This window comes from Sebastes fasciatus, chromosome 6 (assembly GCF_043250625.1).
Source record: "Sebastes fasciatus isolate fSebFas1 chromosome 6, fSebFas1.pri, whole genome shotgun sequence".
Lineage (NCBI taxonomy): Eukaryota > Metazoa > Chordata > Actinopteri > Perciformes > Sebastidae > Sebastes > Sebastes fasciatus.
The window spans coordinates 27,829,781-27,848,483 of record NC_133800.1 but is presented as its reverse complement, the minus strand read 5'-3'; the positions used below and the strand labels follow the sequence as shown (position 1 = coordinate 27,848,483).

The following is an 18,703-nucleotide window of genomic DNA, read 5'->3' as shown; positions in this document are numbered from 1 at the left end:
TAAATACTACTTGTTTCTGACTGTCCACTTGTTGGTATGATCATTCTTTTTCTTTATTTTTAATTTTTATTTTTTTGTATTCTACATTGTTCGAAATACATTTTCAAATGAAATGAATGAAGGAAATTCAGCTTACATTACTACTAATATATCACTATTATGATGGAAACGGGCGACAAAACTTCTATCTATCTATCTATCTATATTTTAGGGTCAGATGGTTCAACTTGTTAACTAAACGCTCAAATTCTTCACCAATTCCTACATCTCCTCGTGGTACTTGAACGCAGCATTTTTTGGCAGTTGTATTCAAGCTCCAACGGTAGTTAGTTAGCAGTTAGCTACTGTAACACAGCGTCTGTAGCCGGACTATAAGTCAACAATGCCCGCAGATTTGAGCCAGTGGTCCGGTCCTCTCGCCCTGCCGGAGGTGGATGAGAAGCCTGCCCAGCCTCTGACTGTTAAATACGGCTCTGTGGAGGTCGACGAGCTCGGCAAAGTGCTGACACCAACACAGGTTCGTCTGCTAGCAATAACTGATGTAGGCTAGTTATGAAGCTAACAACTCATAGCTTCCTTTCTGTGGTAACTAGATTAAAAGATATATTGTATACACGTATTATGTATTTTTACAAACACTGCTTTGTGATTGATTATTTGGCATCAGTCTGTTTGCAAACAATGAGTTGTGTTACATAAAGCCTCCAGCAGCGAGTCTGCAGCTTTAAGAGACGAGAACAGCGACCTCAAGAGGAGTCAAGAGCTGTAACTCTCTTCTTCTTCTTCTTCTTCTTCAAGGAACAATAACACAACTTCTTCTTTTTTTATAAATGTATTTCTGTATTACTTGTTCCTTGACTAGTTTGACTTTAGAGCTGCCAAAGCTCAGGCATTCAACCATCCTAACATTATGTTTACGCACCAGTACTAATACTTGTCACCCAACAGGTGCAGAATAGACCCACCTGCATCGAGTGGGAAGGATGTGACTCCAGTAAGATGTACACTCTGGCCCTGACAGACCCCGACGCTCCCAGCAGGAAAGACCCCAAATTCAGGTGAGAAGAGAAAGGCAAACAGGTGTTACAGCGAAATCTGTGCCCGCAGAGAGCCAGCAACACAAAAGGTCACCATTTCTAACGGCTGTACCTATCTTTTACTTTTCTTCTACAGTTTTGTGAATATATCTTTAAATTAAAAATATTTAAATACATTTGTTTTTTTTAACAATTTAGTTTTGAGTGTTTTCTGTCACATATTTGCCTCATTTATTATACAGGTACAGTGGGGACCCATTTTCTGACGTCAGAAGTGGTGACGTCATGTGTTGCTGGCTCTCTGTGGTCACAGATTTTGGTGTAACATCTGGATACAGTTATTAATGTGACAAAGAAAGCCCCTATTTACCCCATATCTCACCCACTTTCTGTGCATTGTGCATGTACACTGCTGCCTTCAAGAACTACTACTAGTAGTAGTAGTAGCACACAGTAGTAGACTATACATAGATGCTTAGTTATAGTTTTCTTGGAGCTCCAAATCAAAGTGCTACCTGGGCTCAGTTTGTGTCTTAGTGATATTCACCATGTAAGCACAAAATCCCTAAATCTTAGCTTTCATTATAAATATGTATTTTTTGCTTTCACTGTAGGGAGTGGCACCACTTTCTGGTGGTCAACATGAAAGGAAATGATGTGTCCTCTGGCTGCGTGATGTCGGACTACGTGGGCTCTGGTCCTCCCAAGGGCACAGGTAAGAGATTGACCGACGCATGATTGGATGGATTTGTGTCCATGTTTTGCAAAATGTCACGTATTTGGGGTGAAGTTCAAGACACAATGTTCCTCTCTAAACAGCGAGTAAAGTGCATGTAATCCTGGATCTGCAGGTTGTGTCAAGATTAAATAAAACTGTCCACATGGCTGTTGTTAAACATATTACATACTGAATGTAACTACCAGTTTGGAGGTATTGCCACAGTTAATCTTAAACAGTATCTGTAGCCTGGCATCAATAATTTAGTTTTAAGAGGTTGTTTTGTTTTAAAAACCTCCGTCTTTGTCCCCCCTCAGGTCTCCACAGGTACGTGTGGCTGGTGTACGAGCAGCCAGGCAGCCTGTCCTGCACTGAGACCGTCCTCACCAACCGGTCCGGAGACAGCCGCGGCAAGTTCAAGATCCAGAGCTTCAGGCAGAAATACAACCTGGGAGCCCCAGTGGCGGGAACCTGCTACCAGGCCGAGTGGGACGACTACGTCCCCAAACTGTACGAGCAGCTCGCTGGAAAATAAATGAAGAAAAAAAAGACTCTAATTAAGCAAGTTCAGCACTAGGAATTCCCACTGATCGAGGCTGATTGTCTGTAGGAAGTTCCCGTTCTTGCAAGAAGCAAAAAAAACCAACAGTAACAAAGCATTTTTTTGTGAGTGTGCCAATGAACATAGTATTTCTTTCCCCACTGTTGCCTACAGAAATAACTGCTCCTCTCAGTGATGTCACCTGCACTCATCTGCAATAAATCTGTTCAACACTGAAATAGTTGCGTTATCTTTTTAAATGTTTTCTGATCCTGTGGTGGCTGATAAATGCTTAGAGACCCACTTGCCTCCATAACATGTTATATTAACCATATTATAAAGTATCATGATGATAAATTACCATAAATGTGAGGAGAAATTTGTTCCATTGATATCTAAATAATTAGAAACAGGAGCATTGAATATTTAGAGGTGGGTTACATTTGGCACCTCAGTTGCAGAAGGAGCAGTTTGCAGAAAGTACGACATTTACTGTTAAAGGTGTCAGCAGGTACAATATACCTACATTTTGACTGGAGGAACTAAATTTAGTTCCTAGTCCCCAAAATGTTGTATAGTCTTAAATTGTGCAAAACAAACAAACAAATGATCTACTAATGGGAATTCACATCAAAACTATCAGGTGTTATTATCGCTACAGTAGGGAATTAACTTTAAAAAAAACATGATAAACATCTACTATAGTTCGTTGAAATTTAAAAGACAAATAAATATATTTTTGGATTCAGATGGTTCAACTTGTTAGCTAAACAAATTCTTCACCAATTCCTACATCTCCTAGTGGTACATGAACGCAGCATTTTTGGCGGTTTTATTCTAGTACAGTTAGTTACAGTTAGCAGTTAGTACAGTTAGTTACAGTTAGTACAGTTAGCAGTTAGTACATTTAGTTACAGTTAGTACAGTTAGTACAGTTAGTACAGTTAGTACAGTTAGTTACAGTTAGTTAGTACAGTTAGTTAGTACAGTTAGTTAAACACAGCGTCTGTAACCGGACTAGAAGTCAACAATGCCCGCAGATTTGAGCCAGTGGTCCGGTCCTCTCGCCCTGCCGGAGGTGGATGAGAAGCCTGCCCAGCCTCTGACTGTTAAATACGGCTCTGTGGAGGTCGACGAGCTCGGCAAAGTGCTGACACCAACACAGGTTCGTCTGTTAGCAATAACTGATGTAGGCTAGTTATGAAGCTAACAACTCATAGCTTCCTTTATGTGGTAACTAGATTAAAAGATATATTGTATACACGTATTATGTATTTTTATAAACACTGCTTTGTGATTGATTATTTGGCATCAGTCTGTTTGCAAACAATGAGTTGTGTTACATAAAGCCTCCAGCAGCGAGTCTGCAGCTGGAAGAGACGACGAGAACAGCGACCTCAAGAGGAGTCAAGAGCTGTAACTCTCCTCTTCTTCTTGTTCTTCTTCAAGGAACAATAACACAACTTCTTCTTTTTTTATAAATGTATTTCTGTATTACTTGTTCCTTGACCAGTTTGACTTTAGAGCTGCCAAAGCTCAGGCATTCAACCATCCTAACATTATGTTTACGCACCAGTACTAATACTTGTCACCCAACAGGTGCAGAATAGACCCACCTGCATCGAGTGGGAAGGATGTGACTCCAGTAAGATGTACACTCTGGCCCTGACAGACCCCGACGCTCCCAGCAGGAAAGACCCCAAATTCAGGTGAGAAGAGAAAGGCAAACAGGTGTTACAGCGAAATCTGTGCCTGCAGAGAGCCAGCAACACAAAAGGTCACCATTTCTAACGGCTGTACCTATCTTTTACTTTTCTTCTACAGTTTTGTGAATATATCTTTAAATTAAAAATATTTAAATACATTTATGTTTTTTTTAACAATTTAGTTTTGAGTGTTTTCTGTCACATATTTGCCTCATTTATTATACAGGTACAGTGGGGTCCCATTTTCTGACGTCAGAAGTGGTGACCTCATGTGTTGCTTGCTCTCTGTGGTCACAGATTTTGGTGTAACATCTGGATACAGTTATTAATGTGACAAAGAAAGCCCCTATTTACCCCACATCCCACCCACTTTCTGTGCATTGTGCATGTACACTGCTGCCTTCAAGAACTAGTAGTAGTAGTAGTAGTAGCACACAGTAGTAGACTATACATAGATGCTTAGTTATAGTTTTCTTGGAGCTCCAAATCAAAGTGCTACCTGGGCTCGGTTTGTGTCTTAGTGATATTCACCATGTAAGCACAAAATCCCTAAATCTTAGCTTTCATTGTAAATATGTATTTTTTTGCTTTCACTGTAGGGAGTGGCACCACTTTCTGGTGGTCAACATGAAAGGAAATGATGTGTCCTCTGGCCGCGTGATGTCGGACTACGTGGGCTCTGGTCCTCCCAAGGGCACAGGTAAGAGATTGTTTGACCGACGCATGATTGGATGGATTTGTGTCCATGTTTTGCAAAATTTCACATATTTGGGGTGAAGTTCAAGACACAATGTTCCTCTCTACACAGCGAGTAAAGTGCATATAATCCTGGATCTGCAGGTTGTCAGAAAGACTTAAATAATGACTTACAAACCGGGCCTAAGGCTTTCTTTTTCTTATTTATTTTGATGGAACTGATCTGTTTGTGAGAATACACATACGTTATGTCAAGATTAAATAAAACTGTCCACATGGCTGTTGTTAAACATGTTAGATACTGTATGTAACTACCGGTTTGGAGGTATTGCCACAGTTAATCTTAAACAGTATCTGTAGCCTGGCATCAATAATTTACAGTTTTAAGAGGTTGTTTTGTTTTAAAAACCTCCGTCTTTGTCCCCCTCAGGTCTCCACAGGTACGTGTGGCTGGTGTACGAGCAGCCAGGCAGCCTGTCCTGCACCGAGACCGTCCTCACCAACCGGTCCGGAGACAGCCGCGGCAAGTTCAAGATCCAGAGCTTCAGGCAGAAATACAACCTGGGAGCCCCGGTGGCGGGAACCTGCTACCAGGCCGAGTGGGACGACTACGTCCCCAAACTGTACGAGCAGCTGGCTGGAAAATAAATGAAAAAAAAATACTTTAATTAAGCAAGTTCAGCAGTAGGAATTCCCACTGATCGAGGCTGATTGTCTGTAGGAAGTTCCCGTTCTTGCAAGAAGCAAAAAAAAACAACAGTAACAAAGCATTTTTTTGTGAGTGTGCCAATGAATATAGTATTTCTTTCCCCACTGTTGCCTACAGAAATAACTGCTCCTCTCAGTGATGTCACCTGCACTCATCTGCAATAAATCTGTTCAACACTAAAAAATGGTTGCGTTATCTTTTTAAATGTTTTCTGATCCTGTGGTGGCTGATAAATGCTTAGAGACCCACTTGCCTCCATAGCCTCCATAACATGTTATATTAACCATATTATAAAGTATCATGATGATAAATTACCATAAATGTGAGGAGAAATTTGTTCCATTGATATCTAAATAATTAGAAACAGGAGCATTGAATATTTAGAGGTGGGTTACATTTGGCACCTCAGTTGCAGAAGGAGCAGTTTGCAGAAAGGACGACATTTACTGTTAAAGGTGTCAGCAGGTACAATTTACCTACATTTTGACTGGAGGAACTAAATTTAGTTCCTAGTCCCCAAAATGTTGTATAGTCTTAAATTGTGCAAAACAAACAAACAAACAAATGATCTACTAATGGGAATTCACATCAAAACTATCAGGTGTTATTATCGCTATAGTAGGGAATTAACTTTAAAAAAAACATGATAAACATCTACTATGGTTCGTTGAAATTTAAAAGTCACAAATAAATATATTTTTGGATTCAGATGGTTCAACTTGTTAGCTAAACAAATTCTTCACCAATTCCTACATCTCCTAGTGGTACTTGAACGCAGCATTTTTGGCGGTTTTATTCTAGTACAGTTAGTTAGTACAGTTAGTTACAGTTAGTACAGTTAGCAGTTAGTACATTTAGTTAACAGTTAGTTACAGTTAGTACAGTTAGCAGTTAGTACAGTTAGTACAGTTAGTTAGCAGTTAGTACAGTTAGTTACAGTTAGTACAGTTAGCAGTTAGTACAGTTAGTACAGTTAGTACAGTTAGTACAGTTAGCAGTTAGTACAGTTAGTACAGTTAGTTAGCAGTTAGTACAGTTAGTTACAGTTAGTACAGTTAGCAGTTAGTACAGTTAGTACAGTTAGTTAGCAGTTAGTACAGTTAGTACAGTTAGCAGTTAGTACATTTAGTTACAGTTAGTACAGTTAGTACAGTTAGTTACAGTTAGTTAGTACAGTTAGTTAAACACAGCGTCTGTAACCGGACTAGAAGTCAACAATGCCCGCAGATTTGAGCCAGTGGTCCGGTCCTCTCGCCCTGCCGGAGGTGGATGAGAAGCCTGCCCAGCCTCTGACTGTTAAATACGGCTCTGTGGAGGTCGACGAGCTCGGCAAAGTGCTGACACCAACACAGGTTCGTCTGTTAGCAATAACTGATGACGGCTAGTTATGAAGCTAACAACTCATAGCTTCCTTTATGTGGTAACTAGATTAAAAGATATATTGTATACACGTATTATGTATTTTTATAAACACTGCTTTGTGATTGATTATTTGGCATCAGTCTGTTTGCAAACAATGAGTTGTGTTACATAAAGCCTCCAGCAGCGAGTCTGCAGCTTTAAGAGACGACGAGAACAGCGACCTCAAGAGGAGTCAAGAGCTGTAACTCTCTTCTTCTTCTTGTTCTTCTTCAAGGAACAATAACACAACTTCTTCTTTTTTTATAAATGTATTTCTGTATTACTTGTTCCTTGACCAGTTTGACTTTAGAGCTGCCAAAGCTCAGGCATTCAACCATCCTAACATTATGTTTACGCACCAGTACTAATACTTGTCACCCAACAGGTGCAGAATAGACCCACCTGCATCGAGTGGGAAGGATGTGACTCCAGTAAGATGTACACTCTGGCCCTGACAGACCCCGACGCTCCCAGCAGGAAAGACCCCAAATTCAGGTGAGAAGAGAAAGGCAAACAGGTGTTACAGCGAAATCTGTGCCTGCAGAGAGCCAGCAACACAAAAGGTCACCATTTCTAACGGCTGTACCTATCTTTTACTTTTCTTCTACAGTTTTGTGAATATATCTTTAAATTAAAAATATTTAAATACATTTATGTTTTTTTTAACAATTTAGTTTTGAGTGTTTTCTGTCACATATTTGCCTCATTTATTATACAGGTACAGTGGGGACCCATTTTCTGACGTCAGAAGTGGTGACGTCATGTGTTGCTTGCTCTCTGTGGTCACAGATTTTGGTGTAACATCTGGATACAGTTATTAATGTGACAAAGAAAGCCCCTATTTACCCCACATCCCACCCACTTTCTGTGCATTGTGCATGTACACTGCTGCCTTCAAGTACTACTACTAGTAGTAGTAGTAGCACACAGTAGTAGACTATACATAGATGCTTAGTTATAGTTTTCTTGGAGCTCCAAATCAAAGTGCTACCTGGGCTCGGTTTGTGTCTTAGTGATATTCACCATGTAAGCACAAAATCCCTAAATCTTAGCTTTCATTGTAAATATGTATTTTTTTGCTTTCACTGTAGGGAGTGGCACCACTTTCTGGTGGTCAACATGAAAGGAAATGATGTGTCCTCTGGCCGCGTGATGTCGGACTACGTGGGCTCTGGTCCTCCCGAGGGCACAGGTAAGAGATTGTTTGACCGACGCATGATTGGATGGATTTGTGTCCATGTTTTGCAAAATTTCACATATTTGGGGTGAAGTTCAAGACACAATGTTCCTCTCTACACAGCGAGTAAAGTGCATATAATCCTGGATCTGCAGGTTGTCAGAAAGACTTAAATAATGACTTACAAACCGGGCCTAAGGCTTTCTTTTTCTTATTTATTTTGATGGAACTGATCTGTTTGTGAGAATACACATACGTTATGTCAAGATTAAATAAAACTGTCCACATGGCTGTTGTTAAACATGTTAGATACTGTATGTAACTACCGGTTTGGAGGTATTGCCACAGTTAATCTTAAACAGTATCTGTAGCCTGGCATCAATAATTTACAGTTTTAAGAGGTTGTTTTGTTTTAAAAACCTCCGTCTTTGTCCCCCTCAGGTCTCCACAGGTACGTGTGGCTGGTGTACGAGCAGCCAGGCAGCCTGTCCTGCACTGAGACCGTCCTCACCAACCGGTCCGGAGACAGCCGCGGCAAGTTCAAGATCCAGAGCTTCAGGCAGAAATACAACCTGGGAGCCCCGGTGGCGGGAACCTGCTACCAGGCCGAGTGGGACGACTACGTCCCCAAACTGTACGAGCAGCTGGCTGGAAAATAAATGAAAAAAAATACTTTAATCAAGCAAGTTCAGCAGTAGGAATTCCCACTGATCGAGGCTGATTGTCTGTAGGAAGTTCCCGTTCTTGCAAGAAGCAAAAAAAAACCAACAGTAACAAAGCATTTTTTTGTGAGTGTGCCAATGAATATAGTATTTCTTTCCCCACTGTTGCCTACAGAAATAACTGCTCCTCTCAGTGATGTCACCTGCACTCATCTGCAATAAATCTGTTCAACACTGAAATAGTTGCGTTATCTTTTTAAATGTTTTCTGATCCTGTGGTGGCTGATAAATGCTTAGAGACCTACTTGCCTCCATAGCCTCCATAACATGTTATATTAACCATATTATAAAGTATCATGATGATAAATTACCATAAATGTGAGGAGAAATTTGTTCCATTGATATCTAAATAATTAGAAACAGGAGCATTGAATTTTTAGAGGTGGGTTACATTTGGCACCTCAGTTGCAGAAGGAGCAGTTTGCAGAAAGTACGACATTTACTGTTAAAGGTGTCAGCAGGTACAATATACCTACATTTTGACTGGAGGAACTAGAGTCTAAATTTAGTTCCTGGTCCCCAAAATGTCCCTAATCCAGGGGTATTAGTTTTGATCACCCAGCAACTCGTTGCAGTGGTCCAACAAAAGCCTAGAGGTGACACGAAACTTTGCTTTATTTGCAACAGTTTTATTAAATAGTTTTTTAAAATTAAATTACTATAGATTGTCATATTATATCTGATCCTTTACAGGAATTATTTGGTTGGACAGTTAATAGTAAGAGCACTGCAGTCAGGAGTAAGGAGTTGCCATGATCTTTGCTCAGCTTTATCTAACGTACTTTAGTGACCTTTGTCCTCATTAACAACTATTAAAGTTAAATTTTTGTACTGTAATCTCTGTTTGCCTACTATACAGTAGCTCCAGCTGGATTTCATGCTCAAAAAGCTTTGTTGTCAGGTAGAATATTTAAAACCAGTTGGCCACTTCTGCACAGTAAAAGTGATGAAGTGTTGAATATTTGACCAACAATGTTTTCAGCTCAAAGGTCAGAGATCGGAGCCCTTCAGCAGCTATGTGCGCTGTCAAAATGTTCTGAAGTAAAACATCAAAATCAATGCTTAAAGGTCTTATTGATAACATTACATTTTGGCGGGTCCAAAATGAATGTTTTGTTTATATATGTGGAAGATATCTGACGTTTGGTTCCCACTTCTAACAAGGCTTGTGAGCCAATAGTAAAATGACGTTGGCATCACGTGGTATCTCTGAGTCGTCAGAGATTGACAGTAAGTGCCTGGCAACGACTTGTTGTGAAGTAAATAAAATGGAACAGGGGAGTGAGAATGCGACATCTAGTGGCTGAACGTTATCAACAGCACCTTTAAACTACTCTATTATCTCCTGATTTGTTAATCGTATCTGATTTTTTGCTGTTGTACACCGTGAATATGATGATATGAAGAATTCATATTGAACATATTTAACAACACATCCTTAGTTTGTGTGATGAGCACTTTATTTACAAATATAATTAAAAGCTCTGACAGATTCATGCTTTCTTTTTAACCTGGAAAAAAAAATTAAAGTGCATGCAATAATAAAGCATCATACTGGTCTGGTTTATAAGAAAATACACAGCTTGGGAGTTGTGTAAAGCAAAAAAAAATTAAAAAAAAATCTGATGAAAATCCCGTCGATACATGACTGAACGTCAAATACTATCTGAGGAGGGGGGAGGGGAAAAAAGCGCCTTTTAAAAATTCTTTTTTGATTTGAGTGACAGTTAAAATACAATACGAAAATAAGTAAAAGCTCTCCATAAATCCTTCTATACACAAAGTACAAGTCTCCCTCCCCTCCCGCCCCCCATGAATGAAGCCCTTTGTGCTAGCTGGGAGTTGGAGTTCACATGTATTATTATTCACATTGGCTGCCAGTGCAGAGAAATCAGTACGATACACATGTTGAGTACCATGAATCACCGTCCCCTCAGTAATCAAACTCACCCGTCACATTTATTAGAAGCCTACCAGTATGTACATGATATTTGTGTCTCAAAGTATCAAATTATTCAAATTTGTCATAAAAATGTCCTGATGAATAAATACCAAAAAGTGTTGAAAGACGCATCGCAGACTAACGCCTTGCAGCTGTTTGATTTATCGCTTCGTGAGATTTTTTTTGCACCGTTTTGAGACAAAAAATAAAAATTAATCACCTCTAAAAATGCATGGTTTGTGGAGCGATGTCGCTCATCCAACTGCCCTCATTTTTCTCTCCCTCCTTCTCTCGTCTTCCAACTTTTAAGTCACAACAAAAGTGTCATCATTGCACAAGAAACACTGTGACTATGTTATCATTATTCTTACAAAAACATGACAACTACAGGAAGTTATCCAGCATATTTTTTTGTCATCTTGTGACACCATGAGAGGCAAAGGAGGGGGAGGAAGGTTAGGTGGGTTTTGGGGTTTGTTTTTTGGGAGAGGGGGGCACTAAAACCTGCCATCGACTCTGTCTGACCGGCCCAGAAAACACACTGGAGCTGATTCTGGTTTTTGTTTTTTTGCGTCTGTGTGTGTTTGAGTGAGGGCGTCAGCAGCAGTGATCACCTGCACTGTCAGGTAAAAGGAGAGGAGGGGTGTACTGAGGCAGATGGACGCCCAGGGGGACTACGAGAGACGGCGATGGCAGCAGCGGCGACAGCAGCCCCTCATCTGTAGTCGTCCTTGGGGAGGTCCACGGTGCCCAGGTTGCCGAAGCCCAGCCGCATGCTCTCCATGTCGAAGCTGTCGGTCTCGCGCTCCTGGCGCTCCAGCAGGTTCTTGATACGGTCGGTTCGCTCCTTCTGAATGGAAACCAGCTCCTCCTCGATCTGCAGGAAACACAGAGGATACACAGGGTTAATATATTCTAGTACACTTTATAATTAGGATATTTTTTTTATTTCAGTTTATTTGGAATTACCATAATGGATTTTGGTTATATTTTATAAATTTTTTTTGGTTTTCTTCAAGTTTGAAACTTTTTAAAAATATATTTTTAAAGGTACATTAAAGGTGCAGTGTGTAGAATTTGGCGGCATCTTGTGGCGAAGTTGCAGATTGCAACCAACTGAAACTTCTCCCGTGTGCCAAGCGTGTAGGAGAACTAAACTGTAGAAACAAGGCGGCCAGCTCCGTGAACAGGACCCGCTCCCTATGTAGATATAAACGGCTCATTCTAAGGTAACGAAAACATGATACTTATTTCAGGGGATTATACACTAAAGGAAACATACTTATTAATATTATATTCCATTTCTGCCAAAAGATCCCCCTAAAAGCTACACACCGTTCTGTACTCAGATAAAAAGTGTAACAGCTTTGGGGTATCCTCTGTCCAATATTCATTCTCTCTTTACCCTGCACTTAAAAGCAAACACATAATGTATGTAATATAAACTCTTTTATAACATCTTAAAATATACAGTCAAAATGCCATAGCAATGTGATAGATATCGCTTTTTAAAGATTATAATGTTCATTTGTGCAAAAATGTACTGTCAAAACAATGCCTGTGCAACTTATCACAATATTCCTCCTCACAGTTCCAACAGCAGGCAGTATGAGTTGTGATCACAGGAAAAGCACAGGTGGAACTAATCAGATTAATTTAGGCTCTGTTCCATGAGCAGTAAATGTCCCAGTACGACATGTCAGTGAGCCAACAGGCACAACACCACCAGGGGCCTGGAACTGGCACACATGGATGAAATGCAGTCATCATCAATGGTATTAATTACACCCGTGTTTGACAAGTCAAATCATCTGCTGCAGGTGTACACTTCTACACAGGACGTGGTAACAAACTGGTGAAAGATCAAAAACACAGCAGCTGCAATATAAACTGTTAGCTATGTCTCCTTTAGGTGTTGACAGTGTGTGTTGTGCCAGTCTTTGTTTCTCTGGCCAAATACTTCTACTAAAATATGAATGTTAGAAGTTTAAGTTGTCCTGTCCAAGCAGGTGCAACAGAGAAATGAGGGAGATGACAATTAAGTTTCGTCTGTACACGCCTACACAGTCCTGACGGAGAGATCTAATCCAGGAGTACAACCTCCTGGTCTGAAAAGTGAAGCCAATGCTGAAGTGCCTTACATTTGCATTCCTTCTAATAGCCAGCAGGGGGCGACTCCTCTGGTTGCTAAAAGAAGTCTGATTGTATAGAAGTCTATGAGAAAATGACTCTACTTCTCACTTGATTTATTACCTCAGCAAACATTGTAAACATGAGTTTATGATCTCAATCGCTAGTTTCAAGTCTTCTTCAATACAGCATGATGTTCATTTAGTAAATTATGGTCCCATTTAGAGTCAAATAGACCATAAAGCAGGGGATACTTTAGGGCGTGGCTACCTTGTGATTGACAGGTCGCTACCGCGGCGTTGTCCAGTCTGGGAGTTGTCCGTGTTTTCGTCTTACAACTTTAACCCTTTCACGGTGTGTTTTCACTTCATGAAAGTTAATTATAACCAATTTGGTCGCCTAAAAATTTCATATTCAGCGTTCGGTGTACTTAGCTCCACCCTCTCGCGTCACTACAAAAAATGGCAACGGCCAAAATGCTGAACTTGAGCCTTCAAAACGGCAGTCCACAATGTCACGGTGACTGCGTCCACTTCTTATATAGTCCATGGTCTAATCGAGCAAAATGAGTAATAACACAGTTTGCTGTGAATCATGGGAGTGTAGGGACTTTTTAAAAGCCAGAGGCAGACACAAATAAGAGAAAAGCCTGACAGTGTAATGCAGTTCAATACGCACAGTACAAAACCTCAAAACGTACAATAGAGTTAAACCAACACTTGTGACACAGTCATCCTTTATAAATGCTGTATTTATTGCAGGACCATTGTGTTGGTTTTCATGATACTGCAGAGTTGTTCATGATGTTTTTGTCAACCTCCTGCAGTTATTTTATATTGTCGATGCGGCATACTATGATATGTGTGCAGACTTTCATGTGCCTTGTTTTATACTGCGAATGTGCCGGTGTGTTAAGTTGTATTATGGCAGGAGTTGTGTCTGCTGGATCTTTTCAGCCGAGCACCCACATTGACTCAGCACACACATCCACAGGTGCAGACAAAACACTGCATGGCGCAATACGGCAATCTGGCCAACTACTGAGCATGCACGGAAAACTCCAGACTCTGACCATGAACAGAACCGGAGGACAATAGTGCTTCTAAAAACCATGACATCATCCCAGTCCCAGAGTGCAGATCCGGAGGCGGCCAGAAGATGGCGACAGACCACCACGGTGGTCCACTGGACCCAGCAGAACTGGATCTGGGCTGCATTTCAAACTGTCTCTTCCTTTGTTGTCGGAATGCTGTCTACTAGACTGTAGCGATGACGTCGGTCACTTTGGAAGGAGGCGTACTCGGCCGCTCTAATCTTATCACATGTCATTGGTATACATGGCAGCTTGTCTGAATAGTCACATTAAAGATGCGTGTCAATCAGGAGTGTCATGCGACCACATTTGGGGACACAGATTGATAAAACTGGGTCAAATTTATGTTAAGAAATGTAGAATTATAACAAAGTATGAAAGGTAGTTGCCAGCTTGCAACGCAGCTGCAAATGTCATAATTAATACTACTTCATAATTACAAAATAAAAGCATTAAAATGTCATGTTTAGGCATATCTAAAGGGGCATGTATACAAGCAATTTAGACTGGACAAAAAGCTAAAATAACAAGCTTAACCGTATTAATTGTGTCTTATTATAAACAGAGGACTACGAAAACGTCGTAATGAGAACCATACTGTCGTCTAGAGATTTCACCACCATTAGGAGTGTGTGGGAGAGAAATGGTTGTCTGCTCCCTGCAGGAAGGCATGCCACTGTCATCACCACCTGTGGTGAGGGAAATCTGTGTGTGAACTCATGAATGTCTGTTTGGGTCGCCTTTCATGCCCGCACTTTCTGCCTGCTGAGGTGGATGCAAATGTATATCCGGATCTGTTCGCTTCGAGGCGTTGGACTGTTTGTATTTCAACTTATTAATGCCCGTTTGTGTTTGTCTACACACCTGCATGCTTCACATCTTTAAAAGGTGTCTTTACTTGCTGTATGTGATGTACTGAAAGTCCTGTTGGAGCAGGAAGTTGGAGGGCAGAATACAACTAAAGATTATTCTAAACTGTAAACAATGCTGTTTATGTTTTGAGTTTGTGTTTATGTCTTCTTGTGCAGGACGGGGTCACTAATCTATGACCCTAACGGTTAAGGGTTGTCTTAACACACCTAAAGGCAAAAATATTTCTAGGTGTTTTAAAATGACAACACTCAAAGCTGCGGCAAAAAGCCTGCTGTCATAGAGAGGGAGGAGACAACGATGAATCGTACGAATAGGGATGACGGCACACACTTTCCAACAGTCTCTTCTTAAAGACAGTCATGCTGTTGCATTTGGTTATATTCACAAATACTTGAGAGCTTACTTTCTCTCTGCACACCTGGCCAGTTTCTGGGTGAGGTTGGTGTGCTTGGCAGGTCGTTGGTTTCAGAAAGCTGTTCGATAATCTGACAAGCACTCTGTTTGAAGCCTACGAGGACTTTGATTGCATGCAGACCAGTAAGAAATGCAGCCTCGAATTTACTCAACCATATCATATATTTTTTTAAATGCTAAATATTCAAATATACAACATCTTAAAACAAACTATTACCTATTGGCCTTAAACTGTGTCTATCCTAACTTTATGTCTCTATTTCTTTTCTTTTGAAGCCTTTAGGTTGCTTCCTGTCTCTCTCTGTAACAGTTGTCTTGTAAATTGTCCAGAATATGTGATTTTTACTTTTACATTTTTCCTTTGTCCTTTCTTTTGTTCAGTTTTTGCTCGCGATAACGCAAATTTGTTTTAACGCCACTAATTTCTTTAACGCATTAACAGAACTCGCTATTTTTAGGTTGTTGTTGTGTAGGTTGCTCAGCTTTAAAGCTAGAGTGAAGATACTGATATCATATGAAACTAGAAAAACCCAAGGAGGATAAATAACGCTCCAAACTTACGCTAAATTTTGGCGAGGAAAGACGGTCATGGCCATTTTCAAAGGGGTCTCTTGACTTCTGACCTCCAGATATGTGAATGAAAATGGGTTCTTTGGGTACCCACGAGTCTCCCCTTTACAGACATGCCCACTTTCTGATAATCACATGCAGTTTGGGGCAAGTCATAGTCAAGTCAGCACACTGACGCACTGACAGCTGTTGTTGCCTGTTGGGCTTGTGTTTGCCATGTTATGATTTGAGCATATTTCTTATGCTAAATGCAGTACCTGTGAGGGTTTCTGGACAATTTTTGTCATTGTTTTGTGTTGTTAATTGATTTCCAATAATAAATATATACATACTTTTACATAAAGCAAGCATATTTGCCCACTCCCACGTTGATATGTGTATTAAATACTTGACAAATCTCCCTTTAAGGTATATTTTTGATGTGTGATTAATTTGCGATTAATCGTGATTAACTATTGAAAATCATGCGATTAATCGCGATTCAATATTTTAACTGATTGACAGCCCTAGTTTAAAGTAAAAGAGAAGAATATACGTTGTTTTTACACCTGAGAGGGAATAGATTCTCTTCTTTGTATTTTTTAAAATCATGTAGCCATGTCAATAAAGGCTTTTAATTATTTGTTTTACTTTTAATAAGGAGTGTGCCTTGAATAATTTGGGGAATTCATCCCTTCTCCTGTGGACAGTGAGAAACACTTCCTCTATTGTGTTTCATTTGAGTTGTCTGTATTAATCACCTGCAGAAAAAATATACAATGGCTCCTTTAAAATGACGAGTGTTTCATTCACCACACCTTTTGTTCCAGGTGAGCCCGGCGCAGCGACACCCTCTGCTCCAGCTTCTGCTGCTCGCGCTCGTGCTGCGCCTCGGTCTGCATCTTGATCTTGCTCTGGTAGGCATTGAGCAGCTCCATCTCCTGCTGCAGCTGCTGCCTCAGGGCCTGGCACTCGGCTTCCTGGGCCTCGTCCAGACGCAGCTGACACAGCCGACCATGGACCGCGACAGGGGAGAGGGAGGTACAAAGAGACAGAGAGAGAGAGAGGAATGGGTGGATTGAGGGGGAGGGTTGGGGTACATTCATAGGACACCCAGAAAGAGAGAGAGAGGAGAGAGAGGGAACAGAGACAGAAAGGACAGAGAAGAGGAGAGGCGGAGACGAAGGGATGGAGGAAAATGAAAGGGCAACAGGGACAGACAGGGCATGGAAAGGGGGGGAAGGAGGAAGGGTTTGAGATGTCATTAAGACATGAAGAGAGATTGTAAATGAAGGTGAGATAGAAAGAAGAAGAGAAGACACAAGACAATGACAAGATATGAGGACAAACAAGGAGGAGAAAAATGTAAAATCATGAGCAACAGGTGGAGAGAAATGCCTCATAATCTCCTTCTAAGGTCTAAATGTCTTTAAATATTTCCTCCTGCATTTATAAGATCAACAAATTATTGTCTCGAAATAAACCGATGACGTGAACGTGTCTCCACTCACCGCCTGCGAGGCCATCATCTCGTTGATGCTCTGCTCATATTGCTCAGCCAGGATGGCCAGCTTGCGCGTCTGCTCATCCTTCAGGGCCTTGAGCACCGTCTTGTGATCGGCCTTGGGCGTAACTTCCATCTGGTGGTGGCGCAGGGCCTTGTACTGCTTGGTCTGCACCTTACATGTGTCCTGGAACTGCTTCTTGATCTGCAGCTCCAGAGCCTGGAGGAGGGGATGGATACAGACAGGAAAATAGTGAGAAGAGGACGTAGACAGTTGCATTTAAAGAGTTTGTTGTTGTTAACTTTGTCTTTAGTCATGCCTTAACAACTCTGCTGCTGAAGGTTAAAGGTTTAAAAAATCATGGGGTAGAATTCTGGTATCTGTTATATTCAAAATTAAACTGAAATGACATTCAGAGATGACACATTTTATATGTTATTTCACCATTTTTCCAGATTAATTTGTTACATCCACGTTGCATCACTGTTTTAACAAAATCTTTCCAAAACATAAAAGGCGTTGCTCATGGCTTGCGCCATCTTAGAGGTGGATCCAATTTGTGTTTTCAAAGACACAAAAAAATCCAAAAATTAATCTAGGCATTTCAAACACGCTTTTTTTTGGTTTTCACCATCAGCCGTACATTTCAAGCACCTGTGCCCTCATGACAATAACCACCACATCTTTAATATCCTGGATCAGAAAAATTCATTGTCTGTGTGTCGACTCACTTTGAGGTTCTTGGGCTGCTGCCGGAGCTCCAGCACATGCTTGCGGTGGAGCTCACGCTCGCGCCGGTTGTTGTACTCAATCTGGTTCTCCAGCTCCGTCTGGTGCTGCAGGCGGATCAGGTCCATCCGAAGCTTCTGCAAGATCTTCAACTGCCTGTGCTCCAGCTCCTGCATGGACTCGTCGTGGCGGATCAGCATGGCGTGCTCCATCTCTTTCTGGGTCTTCTTCTTGTTCAGCTCCTAAGGAGGAGAGGGAGGAAAGATGGAGGATGAATGACTTGCAGTAGGTGCTATTGATTAATGCTGTTAATTCAGGATGTGACATTCACATTTTCACATGTAGAAATCAATTTGCCTCTTTGTTTGTTTCAGGATTAGAACATTGGCTGCCATTATCAACAGCTGGATAAATCAATAAATATCTCTCATTCATTTGTTTAAACACATTAAAACTATCATGTAATCGTGACTCAGAGTTTTGTGTATTTTCCCACAGAAAGCTTTTAGACCTTCTAAGAATTCCTCTAGATTTACACAACAGCTTTTCAGATTGTGACATTGTTGCTTCACTCTGTAATAATCTTCTTAAAGTTAATAGGAAACACTTCACAGAGCTAAAGAACAATGGGAGTAATTATTAAGGACACACTAATGAGAAAAATATTTTGGTGTTGTAATCACATTGGGCCTGTTCATAACAACTAATCAACAGGGGCTTTACTTCAATGTTTTTGTGAACTTGAGTTGTACATTTAAACA

At 40.8% G+C, this 18,703-nt stretch overlaps 4 protein-coding genes across 10 annotated transcripts in view; 3 read left to right on the top strand and 1 right to left on the bottom strand.

The window, feature by feature from the left end:
* The first annotated feature begins 287 nt into the window (after window positions 1-287).
* Window positions 288-2,535, top strand: LOC141769666 (phosphatidylethanolamine-binding protein 1-like). The gene is made up of 4 exons (XM_074638978.1): window positions 288-517; window positions 949-1,058; window positions 1,652-1,752; window positions 2,073-2,535. Exons 1-4 carry the CDS (start codon window positions 383-385, stop codon window positions 2,288-2,290), a joined length of 564 nt encoding a protein of 187 aa, XP_074495079.1. The 5' UTR covers window positions 288-382; the 3' UTR covers window positions 2,291-2,535.
* Window positions 2,536-3,223: 688 nt separating this feature from the next.
* On the top strand, window positions 3,224-5,591 carry LOC141769665 (phosphatidylethanolamine-binding protein 1-like). The gene is made up of 4 exons (XM_074638977.1): window positions 3,224-3,461; window positions 3,896-4,005; window positions 4,602-4,702; window positions 5,129-5,591. The coding sequence occupies exons 1-4, from the start codon at window positions 3,327-3,329 to the stop codon at window positions 5,344-5,346; spliced, it is 564 nt and encodes a 187-aa protein (XP_074495078.1). The 5' UTR covers window positions 3,224-3,326; the 3' UTR covers window positions 5,347-5,591.
* Window positions 5,592-6,547: 956 nt separating this feature from the next.
* On the top strand, window positions 6,548-8,887 carry LOC141769664 (phosphatidylethanolamine-binding protein 1-like). Its single transcript, XM_074638976.1, has 4 exons — window positions 6,548-6,759; window positions 7,194-7,303; window positions 7,900-8,000; window positions 8,427-8,887. The coding sequence occupies exons 1-4, from the start codon at window positions 6,625-6,627 to the stop codon at window positions 8,642-8,644; spliced, it is 564 nt and encodes a 187-aa protein (XP_074495077.1). The 5' UTR covers window positions 6,548-6,624; the 3' UTR covers window positions 8,645-8,887.
* Window positions 8,888-11,138: 2,251 nt separating this feature from the next.
* taok3a (TAO kinase 3a) overlaps window positions 11,139-18,703 on the bottom strand; it is a 79,443-nt gene continuing 71,878 nt past the window's right edge. For all 7 annotated transcript variants that reach the window (XM_074638966.1, XM_074638962.1, XM_074638963.1 and 4 more), the window contains 4 exons: window positions 17,945-18,184; window positions 17,220-17,432; window positions 16,527-16,709; window positions 11,139-11,526 (listed from right to left, as the gene is read on the bottom strand). In XM_074638966.1, the coding sequence (XP_074495067.1) occupies window positions 11,365-11,526; window positions 16,527-16,709; window positions 17,220-17,432; window positions 17,945-18,184 (798 nt within the window). In that variant the 3' untranslated portion in view covers window positions 11,139-11,364. The remainder of the gene's footprint in view (window positions 11,527-16,526; window positions 16,710-17,219; window positions 17,433-17,944; window positions 18,185-18,703) is intronic.

Coding starts and splice junctions, on each gene's coding strand:
- LOC141769664 (XM_074638976.1), top strand. CDS start 6,625: ATGCCCGCAGATTTGAGCCAGTGGTCCGGTCCTCTCGCCCTGCCGGAG. Junction 7,304..7,899: donor AGGAAAGACCCCAAATTCAG/GTGAGAAGAGAA, acceptor CTTTCACTGTAG/GGAGTGGCACCACTTTCTGG. Junction 8,001..8,426: donor TGGTCCTCCCGAGGGCACAG/GTAAGAGATTGT, acceptor TGTCCCCCTCAG/GTCTCCACAGGTACGTGTGG.
- LOC141769666 (XM_074638978.1), top strand. CDS start 383: ATGCCCGCAGATTTGAGCCAGTGGTCCGGTCCTCTCGCCCTGCCGGAG. Junction 518..948: donor AAGTGCTGACACCAACACAG/GTTCGTCTGCTA, acceptor GTCACCCAACAG/GTGCAGAATAGACCCACCTG. Junction 1,753..2,072: donor TGGTCCTCCCAAGGGCACAG/GTAAGAGATTGA, acceptor GTCCCCCCTCAG/GTCTCCACAGGTACGTGTGG.
- LOC141769665 (XM_074638977.1), top strand. CDS start 3,327: ATGCCCGCAGATTTGAGCCAGTGGTCCGGTCCTCTCGCCCTGCCGGAG. Junction 4,006..4,601: donor AGGAAAGACCCCAAATTCAG/GTGAGAAGAGAA, acceptor CTTTCACTGTAG/GGAGTGGCACCACTTTCTGG. Junction 4,703..5,128: donor TGGTCCTCCCAAGGGCACAG/GTAAGAGATTGT, acceptor TGTCCCCCTCAG/GTCTCCACAGGTACGTGTGG.